General features: G+C 35.3%; 1 protein-coding gene across 1 annotated transcript in view; it reads right to left on the bottom strand.

Moving 5' to 3' along the window:
• LOC132112384 (kelch-like protein 29) overlaps positions 1–21,653 on the bottom strand; it is a 148,640-nt gene that overhangs the window by 126,035 nt on the left and 952 nt on the right. Inside the window, exons 2-3 of the mRNA XM_059519838.1 lie at positions 19,664–19,735; positions 17–355 (exon numbers count right to left, since the gene is read on the bottom strand). Coding sequence (XP_059375821.1) covers positions 17–298 — 282 coding nt within the window. The 5' untranslated portion in view covers positions 299–355; positions 19,664–19,735. The remainder of the gene's footprint in view (positions 1–16; positions 356–19,663; positions 19,736–21,653) is intronic.

Genomic DNA, 21,653 nt, shown 5'->3' on the forward strand with positions numbered 1-21,653 from the left:
GTGTGTTCAGTCCTACCTTAGTCACTGAGGTGGTGCAGGTGGAGGCTAATCGCTTGCAGCTCAGCTCGTTATTGGCCGTGCTGGATGCTCCGGTGACCGGGGTGGGCAGCAGTGAGGGGATGACAGGCAGGGGCAGGAGGCCAGGACGGTTGTTTCCGCTGTTGGGGATGGAGGAGGCAGAGGTGGAGACGCAGCCGTTAACAGTGCCACCGCAGCTGCTGTTGGAGGCGCAGCGCTCCCTCCGCTCCCACACGCTGCGGAAATCCCGCTCAAAACGCTGATGGTACCGCGACATCATCACAGAACGGAGCGGGAGAACGACAGACACTTCTGCTCACGGCGAGCTGGAGAACACCTAATGGAGGAGAACAAATGTCTTATATTAATGTATCAAAAAACAACTGGTACGTTTACAAACACACAAAATAATATCAAAGATATATCCAGATCTAACAGCCAATCAACAGCAGAAATCAACAGGAAGACAGTCAGTCAGTGCATGTAGCTAATAAGATTATCTGTGATCTGTTTCATCTAGTACTAAATACAACTACAACTCATACAACTAAATCAAACACACATTGTTTTCAGCGTCTGTGTCTCAATATTAAGAAATATGAACACATTAACTTTTCACCATTTAATGAAAAAAATTACCATCAAATACAAAGTATTTTAAATTGAATCTAAAACTGAACGATCTTCATGACATCCCGGCAAAATAAAAGTCCTAAAAAGTAACTTGAAGAAATGATGACAGACGTATATATTGTACTACAAATGTGTGCTCCTCAAAGTACTACTAATAACACCAGCCTACTTATTTTTAAGAATATCATTCAACGAAAAATAATTTAATTCAGGTTTTAATTCATACAGTTCTCTTGTGCAACATCTTATTTGACAAAATAAAAATGTTTGTTTATAATGTAATTGTTATATTTGTATTTGATTACATTTTAAAGACTGATTGAAGTGTGCAAGTTTTATTAATTAATTTCATTAGACACTATTTTTTCACTAAAAATAAAATTTCCATGGGGCTCATCAACAATGTTCGTTCCTTGTCACACATATTACGATTACAGGGGCAGATTAATGATGACTAATAGAGACTTATTTCCATGCACAATACTTATTATTTGAATGGAGTGTGAAAATGAAGTAAATTGTATCTGGAGCAATGCATTTCTGCTTTGGCAGTCACGTATTTCCAATGATTGTTGGTTGTTTGGCTGGCGTTTTAATGTCATGCCAGCTTCCTTGGTTATTTTCATGGCAAGTAACAAGTTGACATAGTTGAAATAAAAGAGCAATTTAAAATCCTTTACAAGGTTTTAAAGTTTTGCCTAAGATTAAAAACTCTAAAATAAATTTAGGGACAAGTGTTTTCTAAAGAGTTTGTGGATTAATATATCTTCCTAACAGAACTTAAACCAGCATAATTTAATAAAATATGTTTAAGAGATGTTCAAGTATTCCAATGAAATAAAAGACAATATTGTCTTCCTAAAGACACTTTTTGGCTGCTTTTCTGTGCAAATATTGATGTATGCCATTTACTGTGATTAACGTGGTTAATTAGTCAGCACATCAAATAAATTAATCCAATTTAAATGATTCAGTTGACAGCTCTAATTAAAACACTTAGTGACATCAGACGCATTACTCTTTACACCTGTAAGCTCATACATATCAAAAAGCAATAACATCGGTTGTTTCCCACTGGTACATAAAGTTTAACACGCATAGAGATTCAAAGCTTACAGTCACCATGCAAAAACTGTAGATTAACATCTGGATTTGATTTAAAAATAAATGAAATCTCTATCATGTGCTGAAGCGTACTTCACCTCATCATTAAAATCACACACAATGAAACTCAAACAGCTTTTATGTTAAACTAGATAAATGTGCTACATCATTCTGATGGAGTTAAACATATTTAATTAATCTCATTATAAGTTATGTTCAGCAGCCTTTCATCAAAACATTGAAACACTGAAAGCACCGAATAGTTTCACTAATTCCATGGCCTGTCTGAATACTGGATTCTGATTGGCTGGCAGGTATGCAGTAAAACCGTTTAAATGCAACGGTAGTTCCAAATGAGTTTAATCAACGTTCTATATTACTGCGCTGCTTTGACTGATGCACACTAACTAACACGCATCACTTGCACACACACACACACACACACACACAGAGAGGGAGAGAGGTCAGAGATCACTGATTGCGCTGCACACACACACACACACGCACAAACATGTTGTCAATGCTTCTTCATGATTTTCATTAATAAAATTGCCTAGATACTAGATGGTTTCATTATATTCCCTTGTAGCAACGAGGTGGTAAAATCGCGTTTTTTGAAGTAATTGTTTGTAAAGAGACGCAGCACACAGGTAAACACAACTGGAATCTCTTTCTCTCTCAAAAGACCGATCGATAATTAATTGAAATACATGCTATAATTCATTCAAATAAATGTGGACCACACTATTTCATCTCTGTGTGTGATCTGAAGCGGGCAGAATGCTAGCACTAACTGACAAAAATAACTGTAATTTTTACAAATTCGGTCAAATATTGTGCTGCAAAGAGCAATACTAGTTTTAACTTGTCTATAACTTGGCAAATGACCATGGAATAAGTGGGATAATCAATGGCTAACTGTGCATTAAAGGATTTTAAATGCACGACGTGGAGGCAAAGAACTGCCAGACATGAAGTGCATTTAAAATCCTTTATCGCACAGCTAGCCATTGATTATCCCATGCTTACATATAGCATGGGAATTCAGCATCTGGTCAGCATCTCTATTGGCACATGATTCATTCTGTATGATTCTGCCTTTAGATTCATCACAAAAGAGGAGAGGTCACATGTTGTCTAGAGAGGTGAGATAATCAGCTGCTTTACAGATCAATCCAGCCATGATGTGTGACAGCAGCACAAAAGAGCAACGCTGATGCTGATAAAAGAAACCGTGTGAATGAACATGTTTAGTGAATGTCAATCAACTTTCTGTGAAAAAGACATTTCAATTAATCAATCAATCAATAAGTTTCCAATTAGAGGGTTACACGGGAGATGCGTACTTTCAGTTAACCAGCCACACAAAAGAAAACATAAAGAGACAGGGCGACTAGAACAGAGTTCAAAGATTAGATCATTCCTTAGTATTTCACAGTTCTTCAACACAATGACTGACCTTTATAATGAATAAAAAACGTACTATGACCAAAGTTTCATTCAGACTCATTTTGAATCTATTGGCAAGAATGTGTTTGGTTTTAATAATGGCGTCAGAACTGTGTACAAGATACAAATGAGAACTGTTTATCTATAATCACCCATCCTGATATATGCACATTCAAATGCGCATTATTCAAGGTCTCCATTTAAATGCATAAAAAATAGCTGGTGAAGACTCTTAAAGTAAAGAGAGAAGAGAACTGATGGCAGGTTTAAAGTGGATGAAAGATGGCAAAAACTAGAACAATCAATGATTTATCAGAGACTTTTCTATTGTTCTCTTGAGCTAAATAGCAGAAGAGCACAGTTCTTCAATGTATAGTTTAATTTTCATCTATATGCATAAATAGGACATACATACATAGCAATACATTTTACCCAAAACTCTAAGGAATGGACTCAAAGGAATGGAAGTTCAAATTAGAAACACTACAACATCATGTCTTCATGCTTAATTTTAAGTATCTTGTGCAAAAAAAAAGTATATAATAATTATAATAATTTCCTTTGATTACAACTTAAAAATGCATTAATTCTCAATAGAATTAAATTGGTAAAGGAGCTTCAAAATAAAATAATTATTATAATAATTATTATTAATATTATAAAAACAAACATCTACATTTAATAATCTATAGAGTTGGTAAAGGCTTTAAATGTTGAATTTAAAACTCATGCTTTGCAGATACTGTACAATGTCATGATAATTTCATTTCTACACTGCACTGGAAAACAAAGGCAACCGATGATGGAAAACAAGGAAAAATTGTATGTGACACACGATCAAATCCCTGGGAATTCCACACTGCATGCATTTTTCCACAGCCTTTTAAACTCGAGCTGCAAGATGGTTCAAACAGCTGGAATAAACATCATATGGCTGAACGTATCTCTGACATGTGGTTGAAAACAGGCAGGAAAAGAAAAACTGTAGGTGTTGTTTCATTTATATCTTGTACACAAGCTCTAATAAGGCGAGATGTGTAAATTACAGTATCAATGTGGGCTAAAAAAAAATAAAAACAATGACGCACATATAGCTTTGATATAATGAAGAGGTTTGGTTTAAATATATACAGCAGCGTTTCTGTCTTCACACCATGAACAGAAAAACACCAAGCATATCATTAAACACACCGTCCTTTTGTTCTCTGCTTCAGTCCCACCTCTGCTATTGGACACATTAAGACACCTAATGAGCTATAAACACATTTCAAATCCATCAAGAAAGGGAGATAAAACTGCAAGCATTTTATTATATCTGGCATTCATGAATCATAAAATGAAAAGTTTCCATACTTACACTAAGCTTTGTATTAAAATGAATGAGCAAAAGAGAGTGATTATATAATGGAAAACAGGCACAAAAACAAATGCATATATAGATCATTTTAAAACATTTTCACATATGTCTCCTTCCGATCAAATTTTAGAGCAGTAACTGTGTGTTTCATTATTGAAAGTATTACAGTCAGTAATCCACATTTCACCTTTTATTTCTGATTCTTGTCCTTTGTATAAAAAACCACGCTCCACTAAACTTTCCATTTATGATCTAGATTCAATCTCTCCCGTACTCGCCTCACAGATCAATTCATTCATTCCGCCACTTGAGACGAGATCCTGTCATGTGTGCACAATGCAGGGAGAGCAATATGCCAACACGTACAGCACAGCAACACCAGCACATCAAGGGCTTTTTAGATCCACTTGGACCCTTGCTTTTCTAATTCTACAGCAAAAAGTTACAGTTGAGTGCTGGTAAAAATGCTCCTGGTTTACCAGAATGACAGACACTTGAGTTTGGAGCCTTTTTAATGTGAGACGGTGATAAACCAAACAACAGACTTTGGCAAATACTAGAAGAAAAGTCAAATCAAGACAATATCAATATATTTTGTATGTGGGCAAACAGCACTTTTAATTTCATCATAGAGGTTCCTCTAAATGTTTGAGCATGTTTCGCCATAAATTCAATTCAATTCAATTCATGATGAAAACGCACATAAAAAGATTAGAGTTTAAGGTGATTGACAGTTTAATTATCCGTTTAAAACCTCATTAAATTTTATGCAACAATTACAATACTGAAGTAGGATGGGATTTCAGTGCTCAAAAAAAAAAAAAAAAACTTTAATACTATGTGAGAAACTCCAATGTTCACAATGCAAAACACCTCTTCACTACCTTTATCAACCCAAGATCATTAGAAAAATGTGCATGTGGTGACATTTATGCAAAATAAATATTGCTTTGCATGCATTTCATAATACTTTCGAAGTGAAATGTCCAGTGAGTGGCAATAAAAATGAGCTCAGTTTTATCCAAAACTATGATAATAGTTGAATCTGGCAATGTTTTAATACCTTGGCTGTTTGTAATGCTTCAGTTTGTAATGCTTCACTTTCACTAAATGGTTCATGCTTTTTTGTGTTTTGAAATAACGTATCAGCTACACTAAACATGACCCTGAATACATCCAATATTGTAATAAAAAAAATAAAGCAAACCTGAGATTTTGCTAAAGCCACCTTGCTATTGTACTAATGTTTCACAGGACTCTTAAGTGCTCCGCATCAGAAGTGTAATGCTGTACCATGTGAGCTTACAAGCAAGTTTACTACATCAAAAAAGCTAAATATACAGAGCTGGTTATGTGGTTCAAATGTCAAAACCAATCAGTCTACAATCATACACTATGATTTTGAGATCATGACAGGTGTGAAAGGTACATTAATCAATGTTAATCAATAATCTGCCTCTTTAATCAGAATTTGTGTGAAAGTTAATGCCGTTTTACTGACAAAACTGCAGCTGGTGGAAAGTGTAGCAAACTAAGTATAGGCATGCTTTTGCAAAAATCTAATGAGCCAATGTTGCCATTTATAGAAACTAAATTGCAGAAAAGACTCATATTTCACAATCAATATCATTAGCATATGAATGCCACATTACACAAACCTTATCCAATAATAAAGCTCATTTTTATATAGAAGACACAGAATCAAAACTGCCCTGTTTAATTTATCATATTTATCAAAGTCTGCTTCACCTATATGCCCATTTTATATTACATATACATTACATACTTACAAAAATATACATGCATGCACACACATATACATATAGAGTGTTTTTGTCACTTCTATATGTTTGTTTTCTTTAGGTATACATAGTGTCTCCTAATTATTTTAGTTTTAGTTGTTTAAGTACTTCAGCTTAAACTCAATTATTATTTTTTTTTCTTTGATAACTATCAGAAATATATATATATGTGTAAATATAATATATATATATATATATGTGTAAATATAATATATATATGTGTAAATATTATATATATATATATATATATATATATATATATATAAAATACAAACTTTTTCTTAACACTGTTATACAAAAACTTTTTTAATACTTCTAACACAAGCATGTGTGTAAACATTACAGCGTTTAATAAGTCCCGCAGAACAGGAATGATCCAGGAAATCGCACAATGCAAAAATAAATCAAATGCACGTCACTTCTATTCCTCTTTTCTGTCACCTCTGACACCCAAAGGCATACAAATAAAGAAAATCAGAGAAAAACAAACCCAGGCACAACAAATGGATTGGAGTTTAGCGGTGCTGAAATGCGATCAGGGGTGTGTGACGGGCTTATGATGCCTCCAGTAATGGAGAAACAAGCAGAAAATGAATTCATAAGGGTTAAACCTCTTTGCTAAAACACAACTCCTGCTGCTTCACGCTGTAAAGAGCTCCATCACAGAAGCATTCACGACAGCGTCATACTGCTGTATATGCGGTGGGCGGCATTGCTCTCCTGTCTTTAACTATGCTTCACTAGTAATGCGTGACTGCCACATGACCGCAAACGGGAACAACTGGCAGCAGCGTCCCAGCAGACACCGGAGACATTCCTGGTGCACTTAGGATGACCTCATATCTCACATCACTCCAAACATTCCCTCCGAGCATCTCAAATTGAGACTTCTGCCTGTGCCATATCAATTATGTCCATCTGTTGAGTTTTGTTTTGCATTTATTTTCATTGTCCCACTGGAGGAGGATAGAATGACATACTGAGGAGTCAGATGTTCATTTGCAGTGGTGTAAATTAAAGGGATAGTGCATTTGAAAGCACATGTCATTCTTTGATGACCTTTTTGCACTGAAGACTTCATTGTGGAAAAGCTATAGAACTAGATGCTCTTTTTGCATTCACAATGAATGGCCACACAGACACAAAAGCACCATAAACTAGGCCATATGCCTCATCTGCTTAAGTCATATGATGACTTTGAACTAGAAATGCATCCAAATTCACTTTCAGTGAAGATCTTCACATATCTTGACATACCTATATGCTCTGGTTTCAGTTAATGAAAGATTTATGTCTCACAAATAGTTCACAAAATGGACCTGAATGAATGGATTAGATAAATAACTTCAATGAATAGTTTACCCCAACATGAAAATTTGCTGAAAATGTACTCAGGCCATCCAAGATGTAGAAGAGTTTGTTTCTTCAGCAGATTTGGATCCTTCATCAACTCTGCAGTGAATGGGTGCCGTCAAAATGAGAGTCCAAACAGCTAATAAAAACTGGTGCTGTGTTCATACATCGATACTAAGATATATCCTCACACAGGGCCGGTTCTAGGTTATTTGGTGCCCAAGGCGAGAGCTTTCATAATACGATACATACATTTAATTAACTTTTTTTTTTTTAAATTCTGCAATTTTGCGCCCCGTCCAGCAGATGGCACCGGCCCTGTCCTCACAGAGATATTACCAGCTCCTTGTTGAGAAAGATAATGTAGCTCTTGAGCAATTATACTATTTAGTTGATCAAATTGAGGGGCAGCGCTAAAAAGTTTGTTCCTGAATGTCCGAGTGCGGCTATAATGTGATCGGTGTAAGTGACTGAGCGCATGTCTGCGTTAGACACAGCTAAGACGGCGCATTAGTTTAAAACTCTTCTCATTTTATTTATTTTTTTATTGTAGAGATTGTGTTCATCCGTGCAATGATAATCTACCAGCAATGTATTATATTTATATATTAAAATGAGTACATTACAATCTAAATTTATTAGGACAAATACATTATTATTTATGGGCTTAAAAACAAGATGCAAACAATCAGAATACCTGGTGGGGAGTGCCCAATGTAAACATAAAACATATGCCATTACCTATATTGTACCGTGGTACAGTTATGAAGGCCCTTCATAATGCAGAGGTCAGCTGCCTGCTCTGCCAATCGTTAGAAATGGCCCTATAGTATGAAGTGTTTAATAAGCAGATGTTTTACTTAATTGTTTTGAGGTGAAATTCTGTGCAGTCCCGTACCGTGATACGTATCGTACCGTGGCCTCCGTATCGTAACTTTGCTGTTGATACACAGCCCAAATAAAAACATCCCAATAATCCACCACAAGTAATCCACACCACTCCAGTCCATCAATTAATGTCTTGTGAAGAAGACAAAAACTGTGTGTTTGCAAGAAACAAATCCATCAAGATGTTTTTAACTTCAGATCATTGACGAATGATTCAAGAAGACATCTCGCCTGTATCAAGAGAGAAATATGCACAGATCAAGCACAGCTTGCAAGCAAAAACAGTATTTAAACAAATGTGACCCTGGACCACAAAACCAGTCAAAAGGGTCAATTTTTGTGAAATTGATCACCTGAAAGCTGAATAAATAGGCATTGCATTTTAAGGAATATTTAGTTAGAATATGACACTATTTGGCAGAGATACACATTTTTGCAAAAAAAATATTGAGAAAATCGCACTTTTAAAGTTGTCCAAATGCAGTGTTTATCAATGTATAATACTAATCAAATATTACGTTTTGATAAATTTATGGTAGGAAATTTACAAAATATCTTCACTGAACATGATCTTTACTTAATATCCTAATGATTTTTGGCATAAAAGAAAAATCCAAAATTTTGACCCATATGAATTGTTGGCTATTGCTATAAATATACCCGTGTGACTAATGACTGGTGTTGTGGTCCTTGGATTTTGATGGGAGAGGACAGCAGAGAAAGGACTTTTTCACTGGAGGAACTGTTATTATGAATTATGGACCTGTATTTTGGCAAGACGTGTGTTGTGGATTAGTTGTGGATTATTGTGATGTTTTTATCAGCTGTTTGGACTCTCATTCTGACGGCACCCATTCACTGCAGAGCATCCATTGCAGAGCAAGTTATGTTAATATAACTCATCTACTGTACATGAATGGCCTGAGGGTGAGTGCATTTTAAGCAATTTTCCATTTTTGGGAGAACTTTTGTTGTATGACTTCGGAAGACTTTGAATATAGCACACAATTTATTTGGACTAGTTTTATGTTTCAGGCTTTTCCAGATCTTAAACAGAAAGTCACCATGAACAGATAGTTACTTAAAGATTCTTTACAACAGCATACAAGGTTTGGAATGTCATTATGGTGAATCAGTGACAGCAGAACATGTATTTTTGGGTGAAATGCTCCTTTAAGCAATGGATTTCACACGTCTTAACATGTGCAGTGACTCAAATTTACATAAAAACCTATAAACCTTGATTTACATTTATATGCATCTCTGTGCTGTGCATCCTCTAGACATTTTATCAAATGTAATTCCTTTTCTAATCAACAAAGCCACCAATCTACGGAATAGTGCGTGTAAAGCCAAGGGTGAAATTAGTGCCTTTACTAAGATGTGCAGATTCGCTACTGTAATTCTTTCCCCCATTTCCTCGCAGCAAAGAAACCGGCAGCAAGGAAATTGGATGTTTACCATTCAAAAAAGATGTACATCTGGCTAATAATTTGAAATTTGGATGCTGAATAATACATTTCTGTGCTGGTAATAACAAACACTTTCAGAGCAGCAGATATGGGCGGGAGAAAGCTGCATTATAGATTAGCTTCATATGAATGCACTCTACTAAATATTTCAGGGCCACATTCTCATCTGCAAAAAAAACTATTCGGTGAAAGCTCTCGGCATACGGCTATGTGGGAAATCAAGAGCACAAATATGCAAATCAAACTTGCAGGAATGCAAATATGTTTGTTTGTTTGTCTGCATCCTTTCAAGCTCATTTTAAATTCATATATCATTTGATACATGAATCATTTTTGTTTGTTGTATCCAGAAAACAAAATGCATCTGCATAATAAAACAAATTTCACAGATCACTTTTCTCCCTCAAAACAAAACTCATGCAAATAGAGCAAAAGGAGCCTTATAATAAGTCAAACTTGCTGTTAAGTTAATGCACATTGCCTGTGATGGAGTCTTGGGAAACGGCTTTGTGCAAACAAGACCGAGCAGAGAATAACAGTCACACTTCACAATCTCGTACCGGACTGGGCTCCCCACAGGAACCTTTATCAAACGAGTCTGAACCACTAATTTGACAAATAACTCAATGCAGTGACTAGCAAAGTCAAGGAGGAACATTCATAATGAGCCATAAGGAGCACAAATTAAAATATTAATGCAACATATGCATGAGGTTTATTAAAACATGCATTAAAGCCTGACAACTGAGAGGTGACACATTTACCCTAGGGGTGTATGTAAAGCCAAAATCTAATGTCACGCTAACCGCATATCAGTTTACTAGCTGCTAAAAATGAACCTTGGGCTGCAGAATGTGTTTGTATAAATTACAGCAGCGCATGATACCATATTTTCCGAGCTGTACAGGGTCAAAATTGCATTGTTGAGGGAAAATTATGTTGTATCTGTGATTAAATCACATTTTATTATTATTATATTATTATTATTACTACAATCAATACAATTATTACTAACATTTTAAACACTAAAACATGTATTTTAGTTCACCTACAGTAACTTCAAAATAATGTTAATGAAATAGGTCTAGTGTTTTTTTCATGACTACAATGAGGCGACACCAATGACAACAACATAATTGAACACTATTATCATATCAACATGAAATATCATTGATGAAAAAAATTATCAGACTAAAATGTAGTTTAAATAAATAAAAACTCTATATCCAAAATCACATTATATTTTCATCAACCAAAAAAAAATTATCATAATAAAATAGACCTTACAAGGTTTTCATGCTTGGGGTTGCCAGATGTCAAGAGTTTAAATCCCCATCAGAGTTTTTCTGTGCTTATAGATGAAAAAGCACAACAATTCTGAAACTTATGGAGTGTGAAAACAATCACGATGAGTAATCATGATTATAATTGCCATTAGATTAACCATTATGCAGCACGACTAATATTTGACTTTTTCATTGACTAAAACTAGAATAATATTCCCAAACTTAAGGACAGGCTGACTAAATATGATAAAAACTAAAATGGACATTTGATAAAGGGCTAAGACTAAAAAGCTGACAATATTAAAACTATTCCACAACAAATCCTTTAGATGGAACATTATTCAGAACAGAAAAGGGATGAAATATTTAGAAAAAGTATAAAATGCTTAGAAAAACTAATGATATTTGCTTGCATTATAAACCAATTAGCTAAGCCTAAACAAATTTATTTCAAGTGAAACTGAATCTGCTGCTGTGTGGGAAATGCACTAAACAAATAAACTTATGCAAACGTACTTCTCTCGTTCAGCACCAATCCAAATGTTTTGTATGCTTATATTCTGTAAAATATGATATTCTGTAAAATATGGAACTCCATAATATGACTAAGAAGAACAATTATCAGTGCATAAAATCAAACTCATGAATGCATCACATTTTAAGAGTTTTTATGCATCAATTTTGATTTTACTGCTGTCTGTGGGCAGAATCTAATCATATAAACACTGAGCTCACTCACAGTCACCCTGACCTTCATCTCGCCAACAGTATCTCGTGTGACCTCCACTGACTTCACTCCTATTAGTTCTCAATGCATCCTTAAACATTTCATAGCCATGCTGCGTGACTGTAAATTGCCAACTTGCACTGAAAATAATGACTTCAAGTCATTTCTGCCCACTGATCTTCTGCAATATAAACGCTATAGCGGTGTTGTTTCACAGCAGGCTGCATACAGTCATCCCACCCCGGACTTATATATTCGGTGTCTCTTTTAATCTTCAGGATGGTGTATGATGATGCAGGACAGCAGCAGGGAAGGAAGGAAAGAGAAGAGCATCATTTGGCTTCCTGGCCGCAGTCTCCCGTCAGCACACCTGCGCCGCCGGACACCCGGTGAAGCTGTATTATTACAATGTCAGCTTTAATCAACACTGTAGTCAGCAGTGAGATTGTGCAGCGCTGCAGTAGTGTAGGAGTGGTGTCCTGGTCAGCCCACTGACCACTGCAAGCACTGGGGGCAGGGGGTTATATATTTTAAATGATTTTTATACTGGTCAATAGTTTGGAATCATTAAGATGTTTTAATGTTTTAAAAGAAGACTGTTCTGCTCACCAAGGCTGCATTTATTTGATTAAAAATCCAGGAAAAATGCTAATATTGGGAAATATTATTACAATTTAAAAGTACTATTTTCTATGTGAATATATTTCAAAATATAATTTATTCCTGTGATGAAAAGCTGAATTTTCGGCATCATTACTCCAGTTTTAGGTGTCTCATGATCCTTCAGAAATCATTCACATTTTTGGAACATTTCTTATTATTATCAATGTTGGAAACTGCCTCTCTGCTTCATATTTTTGTGGAGACTGGATTGCTGGCCTTTGTCCGAATACCTCTCAGATTACCGATGTTCCTCTAAAACCAGCCAGAAATTGAATGTACATAAACTCCACATGACAAACTAATAACTAAAATGACACTCGTCGAGCGCCGGCATCTTTTGCATGTTTTGTAATAGTTGTGCAGGACTCTTGGTTTATTCAGAGCAGTAAAGAAAAAATCCTACACACACCCTCTAAGCTATTTGGCTTCCCAGCAGGCTCAGCACATTTGATTTCTTCTCAATCACAGTGATATTGCGATCCAGTTTCGTCACTTTGACAACAGAAACTCATAAAACTTATGCAAACACTGATGCTGGAGGAGGAAACATGAGATTTGGGGAACAGAGTCTGTTATGCGACGAGTAACATTATTAAATCTTGCTAAATATCTGACACAAAGTGCAAAAGGTTAAATAAACGCATGATCGCATACATACAGTCCAGTGTTACTTTTCATTCAAGTGCTACTCTCTTTCAAACCATAAACCCAATAACACTTAATTCAAAATTGAGACGTCACTCTTTATTTACTTCACCAGTTTGCATATTTCTTTTAAGTTTGACTTGAATACATACACACCGAGTAACGTCACACCAGTCTCATATTAGTCTGCTGTGGTTTTAATGCTGAAAGATGTAGGAAACATTCATTTTAACTGGACGCAGACGGCAGTGCACACAATCCAGAACAGTCGCACTAGTTTAAGACTGAAAATGCTGCTGAAAAACCTTCATGATCAAAGTAGCGTCAGTTTGCAGTGACGTCTGAGATCTCTATATGACTAGAATCTATTGAAACGATGCCAGTCCTCCAGCTGTGCTGCCACAGGCGTTTAACCCCGCAAGGGGAAACCAGAGATGACAGGACGGAGCTGTCTGTCTGCATTCCCATCTAACCACCCATAACACACCTTCACCTCCATCTAACTGCATCCAACATCTCATTCTCATGTGATTTTAACACGAGCTGACTTTATATTAGTCCAGTCAAAGAATAAATGTCACTGGAAATATTCATCAGCTAATATTGGAGATGGACTCCTTTGAATTTATGGAGATGAGTTTTAAATATGCAATGTATTTAGCATTTTTTTATGCAATCTATTAAATGCATTCATTTTAAATGTTCAATTTTAATGAAATTTTCAAAATTGAACCATAAGGTGTGTGCTTTTGAGGGCTGGGCAATATTTAATTATATTTATTGTAAATATAAATACATTATTTAAATATATATTTTTTTATATAATTAATAAATTTAATGTAATACATTTTATTTAATAATCACAAAACAATAAAGTGATTTAGTAAAAAAATACATAAATTAAACAGCACATCTGGCCAAGATACATTAGTTTAGTTTAGATAGATTAGTTTGCAATCATGTCTTAATTATCTTTAATTAAACTTGCTGTTATTTATGCCTTGCATAAAATATTTGAATCTACTTGAAATTAGGGTTTTTCTAAATCAGGGTTTCCAAAAATGCGATTCAGTGTTTAATAATTAATTAATTTAATAATTGAACAGCTAATAATAAAATCATAAAAATGAAAAATAGAGATAAATCAATAAAAAAAACTACAACTCTGAAATGTGAATATGAAAAATATTTTATATATATATTTTATTTGTGACCATTAACTGATATCAAAGAACCGCAACCATGCAAAAGTGTTGTTAATTATTAAAACATTAATTTAAAATTACTAATACATTTGGACATAAAGTAAATATTTTAAGTCAAAAAGGCTTAGATAATCGTAAAAAAGAGAAATCCTGCTTAACACAGAGTTTTACATTCAACAGTCCCTGAGTTAAATAGAATATTGTCAAAAAGCTGGAAAATAAACACCCAGCCTCAAAGCAACACAAGTGCTTTTAAAAACAATCTCTCATTCCACTGTGTCAAAAGCAGAGTCAGAGTGAGAACGCTTTCAAGAACTTAAACAGGGAGCCGATTTCCCGAACCATTTTAAATATTTCATGAGGAATTCATGTTGCTTCATGCATGGTTAGCAGCCTCGACTCACCGAGAGGTCAGACAGAGTGCAGCACACGACAGGTTATGAGCCCAGTTCACTGACGGGGCACTTCACGCTCACTGCTGTAACCCTTTCACCACCGACAACCAGCACATATTAAAGGCTTTTCTGGAATAAAGAACATGCTTGCCGTTAATTAAACATCTAATCCTGGCAGAGGTGTTAAATATGACATTAAACGTTGAATCAAAAAGTCACTCATGTTGTGCAAGTCCTAACAGTGCTCTTTAGCCAAGACTATATTCACAGTGGTTGCATTTGAAACAAAACATGAACATTATGGATGCATCTGCATGGATTCTCACACAGAACAATGAATCTGTCAGACCTGCATATCGTCCAGATGGGTGACCATGAGCACAAATGTGCTTCGTGATATGAACACATGCAACTACATCGGAATCTGAGCCTCTGTTTACATACAAGAACTATAATGAGAAAAACCTACCAACTATCTGAACATGATTAAAGTCTGAATTTTTTTTTTTTTTTACATAGATAATTTAGGCACATTTAATGGCAATGGTTTATAAAACTAATATCATATTTCTATAGTAAAAAAAATATTAATAATAATTTACTTCTAAGAGTATTTTCTTGTAAAAACCTACTCTAATAATCTTTGTTTCACTTACAACTTTGAAAATGTCTTAAAGTGCATGCATTATGAAAGCAATAAACCTTTTGCATAAAATGAACCTCCTTACTAAAAGTTTAACGATAAAAAAAAAACTTCAAAATAAAAAAAATTAAGGGTAATTTTTAGGTATGTTTAAGGCAAAGGCATTAAGAAACAAAGGAAGGAATGGATTTATTGATCATAGGTGTTCGTTTATTAATTCATTTTTTTTCCACTGATGTCAGAATATCAATGCAAGTAAAGAATTTTATCAGATTACATATCTTTAACCTCAACAAACTGTAACCGCTACATGACTAAATTAAATAAAAACGGCTCCTATATAGCTTAACTTAAGCTCTAGAGTTAAATAACAAACAATACAATAATAAATCTAACTATAATATTCTCTACAGTGACTGCATCTGTATCCAATGTGACTGTATCCACAGTCACATAATGCTGCTTCCAAACAAACACATTTACACAATTACTCACAGCAAACAATCCATTCAAGCTTTGTTTTCAAATGAAGTTTACTAACTAGCAAATGTGAGTCATGTTTTTGACAAGCATTTCTGAAAATGTGTGTCCTTCCCATGATGCACCAAGCCAGAAAAAAAAGCTTTTTACTGCATCATGCATCTGCAAAGTAAATAAAGATTACTCAACAGATGAATATCAGTGGATCACTGCATTTGTTTATTTCACTTATTAAACATCAAACCGAGTGGTCTGGTCTGTTATATTCAGACAAATTCAATTAATCCGTATGCTGCACAAGATCTGGAAGTAAATTGGCTCTGCAAGCAAACTTAAGTCCTTCATTTTCAGATGAGTAAACAAAAGCGCAAGCGCCACCATCGATTTTCATTCACAACTGGCCTATTTAATGCACCACTGCAGCCGTGCACACAGAAGTCCAGACGCTGTCAGCAACCTCTGAATGACTTCAAGACGCTGGTCTGTTCAGCACAACACTGGAAATAAAATAGTGCAAAGTCTGCCTTGAAATAAGGGGAACAGATGAATCAAAAATGATTCTGTCATCATTTCTTCCCCCTCATGTCACTCCAAACCTGCAGGACATTCGTTCCTCCGTAGAAGATTTTCATAGAAGTTCAAAAGTACATCGTAAACATAGTGCTCTTTGTTTTCTCATGTAAAAGAAGTATGGACTAGATGTATGATACTTTTGCATCTCAGACTGAGTGATTTTGTTGTTAAAAAAAAAAGATGAAACAGGTTTGGAACAACATGATGGTGAGTGACAGAGTTTTGCATTTCTGGACGAACTACTCGTACAACAATGAATGCAGGACACAGTACCTTAAGAGCGGGGAACTTTCCATTCAATCTTCTGTGGAATAAAGTTAGAAAAGGCTCCTTCCACAAAGGCCATCTTGTAAGGAGCTCACACGACCCAGTTCTAGAAGGGTGCTTCAATAACATTAACAAAAAGCAATTAACCTTTAGCCGGCAGCTCCTTCAAGTGAACAGGGTGCAAATATGATCCTTTATTCACACTGATTACATGTACTATAATAGACAAGCATCTGAGATACTGACCTAGAACAGATACGTATAAACTCTCTGAGAAAACCTGGCTTTACCACCTTTGTTTTCTGATAGAAAAACACTCCTTGAGCTCAAAGATGACTACTTAGGGGGGAAAATGATAATAATAAACCAGTCTAAGGTGGTTTATGCTGATTAGGCTGATGTTTAGCTGGTCTAACTCCATCTAAATCCAGCAAAACAGACCAGTTTGGCCAATCTGGGAGACCGGACGATCACTTTAGGTTAGCTTAAGCTATTTTACAGCAGGGCTACTAATTACATATGCAAATATGACTTTTTGTTCCCTTGTAAAATAGCTTATTTTTCCCTCTTCTGAAGCAAAATGAAAAATCTATGTCCATAATAATGTATTATCTAATATATAAATTACTGTTTTACTTTGTGGTGCCGTTCACTTTGTAAATACAATGATTCTGCTGAGTTTAAGGCAGCATCATGTTCTTTCATCGTTCAGTTTCGATTCCAATGAAACAGCAGAACCAGAGAATCAAGCACCGCAGGTCTGCTTGAAAATTACAGGCGGAGTTTTTGGAGGCCTGAAACTCAGCAGGAAAGATTTCCAGGAGCTGGATTGGACCCGTCTTATCTGAAAGAAACATCCACTTCACTGTGATTCCTATTTTCTGAATGTAAAAGAACAGCTTGCATGCAGGTGCGATTTTAGCATATCAAAAAATACTGGCCATCTCAGGAGATGAACGAGGTTACTGGAGGTTAAACAGGAGATTTCCTCAATCAACGTTCAAGCTCTTTAAAAACTGAAACAACAAGAAACGGCCAATGAATATTAATAAAGACATTAGATAGTCAAACCCAGCTCTCAACAAAAGCACTGAGATATAGGCTTGATTTTGGATGTTTCAAATCACCCCAAAACCTAGATGATGTAAGAAATAAATACAGAAGACATCAAATAGAAGCCGGATATCAATTTTAATTAATTTTGCCATTAACACCTAATTAATTTGTGTTAGTGTCATCATTAGCATATGAATGAGGTGTTTTTAGCACGGTGATTCATAACCTTGGCCTGGTAACTCAAATAGCATGGGTTCAAATCTCATAGGCTTAAACAATCAACTGAGAATTGAGCAGTTGAAAAATGTGCTGTCATCTACATATACTTACAATTCACTACAGTTTCCTTCTGATATAAACTCTAGTGGCAGTACAACACCAATAGGTTTTATTCTTTTTCACACAAATTATAATTACTGTGGCAGAATATTTATTAATAATTATTATTTTCATGCATGATATTATGTTATGACCTCAAAACGCTTTAATCATATTGCATGATTTGTGAATTAATACATTTTGATGTTTGCATCACATAAGCAGCTCTTGGCTGTTCTGACATAGTAAACTTGCTTGTAAGCTCACCTGGTACAGCATTGCAATCGCAATGTGGAGCATTTAAATAGATATAAAAAATTTAAATAGCATAAAAACTTACAAGACGAAATTGCAGGGTTATTTCATCACAAGTTTATAGCTCATGTCTGTTTTGTTATCACTGTTGATTAGGTTTAGTGTTTCTAGGACGATATTTTCAAATGCAACAGAGCATTTACCTTTCAGTGCCACTTACTGGACATTTAATTTCCAAACGGCTGAGATACCTACAATAACCAACCTAATGAAATATTGCTAGATTACTGTTCATGTGTTTCAGATAAAACTGAACATGCTTTTAGCACCATTTATTGGACATCTGGGTCTCAAAACCTGCAAGAAGTAACGTCGTCACATGCACATATTTAAATGCACAGCATTTTCCCAATCAGAATAAATTCTTGCAAGTTATAGCAGACACTGGATTATGCAAATTTGGGTTTTATGTGTTTGTTTAATACATAAACAACTGAGTCATTAGATTGCCAACAAAAATAACTCTATTGAGACTCTATTACAACCATATAAAATTACTCACACCGTGATAAACATGCATTAATATTGTATTAGAATTCCTAATGTTGCAGTGACAAACTAATTTTCCGAATCCGATGCGCTGCTGACACTGCAGATCTCACGCTTTTCCACACACAAGCAACTTGGGTTTTCCCTTTAATCTCCATCTATACATCTTGACATGCGCCAATTAAGTTGTCTTGATGTAAGAGGCAAAGGAACAGGCTCCTCTGAGACCGTCACACAGTGGGGATGTCAGTGTGAGATCTCAGCCACAACACCATCCTCAAAGAACCCCATCCATCATCTTCATAAAGGCCTCGAGAGCACAAACCACCAGTGACGAATCACAGCCACAACATATTCAAGGAATGTTCCGGGTTTAATACAACTTAAACTGTGTGGACAACATCTGTGCAGAAAATACATTTAACTGCAGCCTCTGTTTTATTTCTAATCATAATAATCTTCAACATGAAATCACTAAAGCACTGATACAGGACAAACGTCTTGCTCATTTTCAAAACTACTCACCACACAGTGTCTCTGATTGATGCACATCATGTAAGACAGTCGTGTGCTGTTCTCCTCTACATCACACGCCACCTGTTAAAGAAATGAGAAATGTCCATCATGAATAAGTCATTAAATCAGATGATTTTAGAGAGCGCTGTTCAGAGGACATAACATGGTTTTCAAAGTCAAGTCAGCATGAACCTGTTTTTAACGACCTCTCAAAGACAATAAATCAGTTCTGTAGTCATAAATGATTTCCAGAGCAGCAGCATCAACTGTTATTAACACAGTGTGTATAAATGCATGAAGCCGTTATGAAAGAAACCATTAGTGAATTTTTTTATAAAGACAAATAAAATCATTTATAATGTAATTAAAAATGGTATGACCCACAAAAAAAATTACCACCAAATTTTCATTAGTGTAAATAAAAGTGCAAATAAAAATACATTCATAAAAATCATTAAAATATTACAACAAATACCACCAAAATGTACATGTTATATATTATATATGACCCTGGACCTCTAAACCAGTCATAAGGGTATGCGTTTTAATTTATTGGTTTGTTAGGATAGGACCATATTTGGCTGAGAGTCCTGAGATACAACTATTGGAAAATCTGTAATCTGAGGGTGCAAAAAAAAATAAAATAATAAATCCTAGATATTGAGAAAATCGCCTTTCAATTTTTCCAAATGAAATGCAATGCATATTACTGATTGAAAAATTAAGTTTCGATATATATTTATGGTAGGAAATTTACAAAATATCTTCAAGGAACATGATCTTTACTTAATATATATGTGTGTGTGTGTGTGTGTGTGTGTGTGTGTGTGTGTGTGTGTGTGTGTGTAAATTAAAAACTTTTTTCTGAGGTAAAATGTCATTAATTGCAATGAAAATGTCACGATGCAACAAAAAAATCATAACAGGTGCTTCAAACAGGTTTCGTTAGATTCACCCATCTCTTCTGAACTCCGTTCAAACTCGGACGAGTGCTTCAGATGAGTGTAGAGTCACTCGTTCATGTGCTGCATCTCTGCACAAGTTCTGTTCTGCGCTCTGTGTGAAATCTGGGCTGGGTCTGAAGATCTCCAACACTTACTGAAGCCTAAAGACCTAAAGACCAGAGTCAACATGACTACAGCGCTCAATTAATGTCCTTTCCAAGACAGTCTCATTCTTCTCCCTGTCTAGTCACCACAGAGCTGAAGGTCTGGCAGCAACTTTATCCATCTGTGTGATTTTACAAACCACAGCTCATTGTGGAAAATGTACATTTGCTCTTGAAAGCATTAGATATAACAGATAGGCCTATAAGCAAACGTTTCATCAAACTCATCTGTGTAATTAGACTTTTGACTCAATTTTAGAAGTGACTGAAAGCGTTAAATGAACAAGCTTTAATTAAGTTCATTAAGTGGCAATTAGTGGCACAGTATAATATTTACATATAAAAAAAATGTTTTCAGCAAATATTTAAGGATGATTTCACGTTCTATTTTCATCTGAACAACGGTCACTGAACGGTGAGTCTACAGCATCAATAATTCATCACAGCACTAACCAGTAAAACCAGAGCTTATCACCTGAACAATCAATTGATTCAGCAAAATGAATCAGATCAGCTCTTCTACACACAAATACTACCGTCTCTTAAAGCTTGATTTAACAAACAGAAACACTAAAACTCCATCTTCTTAAAAATCAACATCGATCTCATGTGAAATTAACACATTCAAATAATGATTGACAACCATCACATGCATCTACAGCAGTTCAATGCCAAACCATCTAATCTCTCCTCATTTGAGGGTGTCAATCAAACACTTTGACAAGAAGAAAGAAATGTAAGTATATGATACCACAACACCTTTGGACAGAAGTCAACCATCTACTGACTACATTTACTTTCCAATAGCAGAATGAAATGTTTAATATGGACTTGCCCAGCCATTGCCATCATTTTGCCAGCAGTTCAAATCAACTACATACAAAAGTATTC

This window comes from Carassius carassius, chromosome 32, assembly GCF_963082965.1.
Source record: "Carassius carassius chromosome 32, fCarCar2.1, whole genome shotgun sequence".
Taxonomy (NCBI): Eukaryota; Metazoa; Chordata; class Actinopteri; order Cypriniformes; family Cyprinidae; genus Carassius; species Carassius carassius.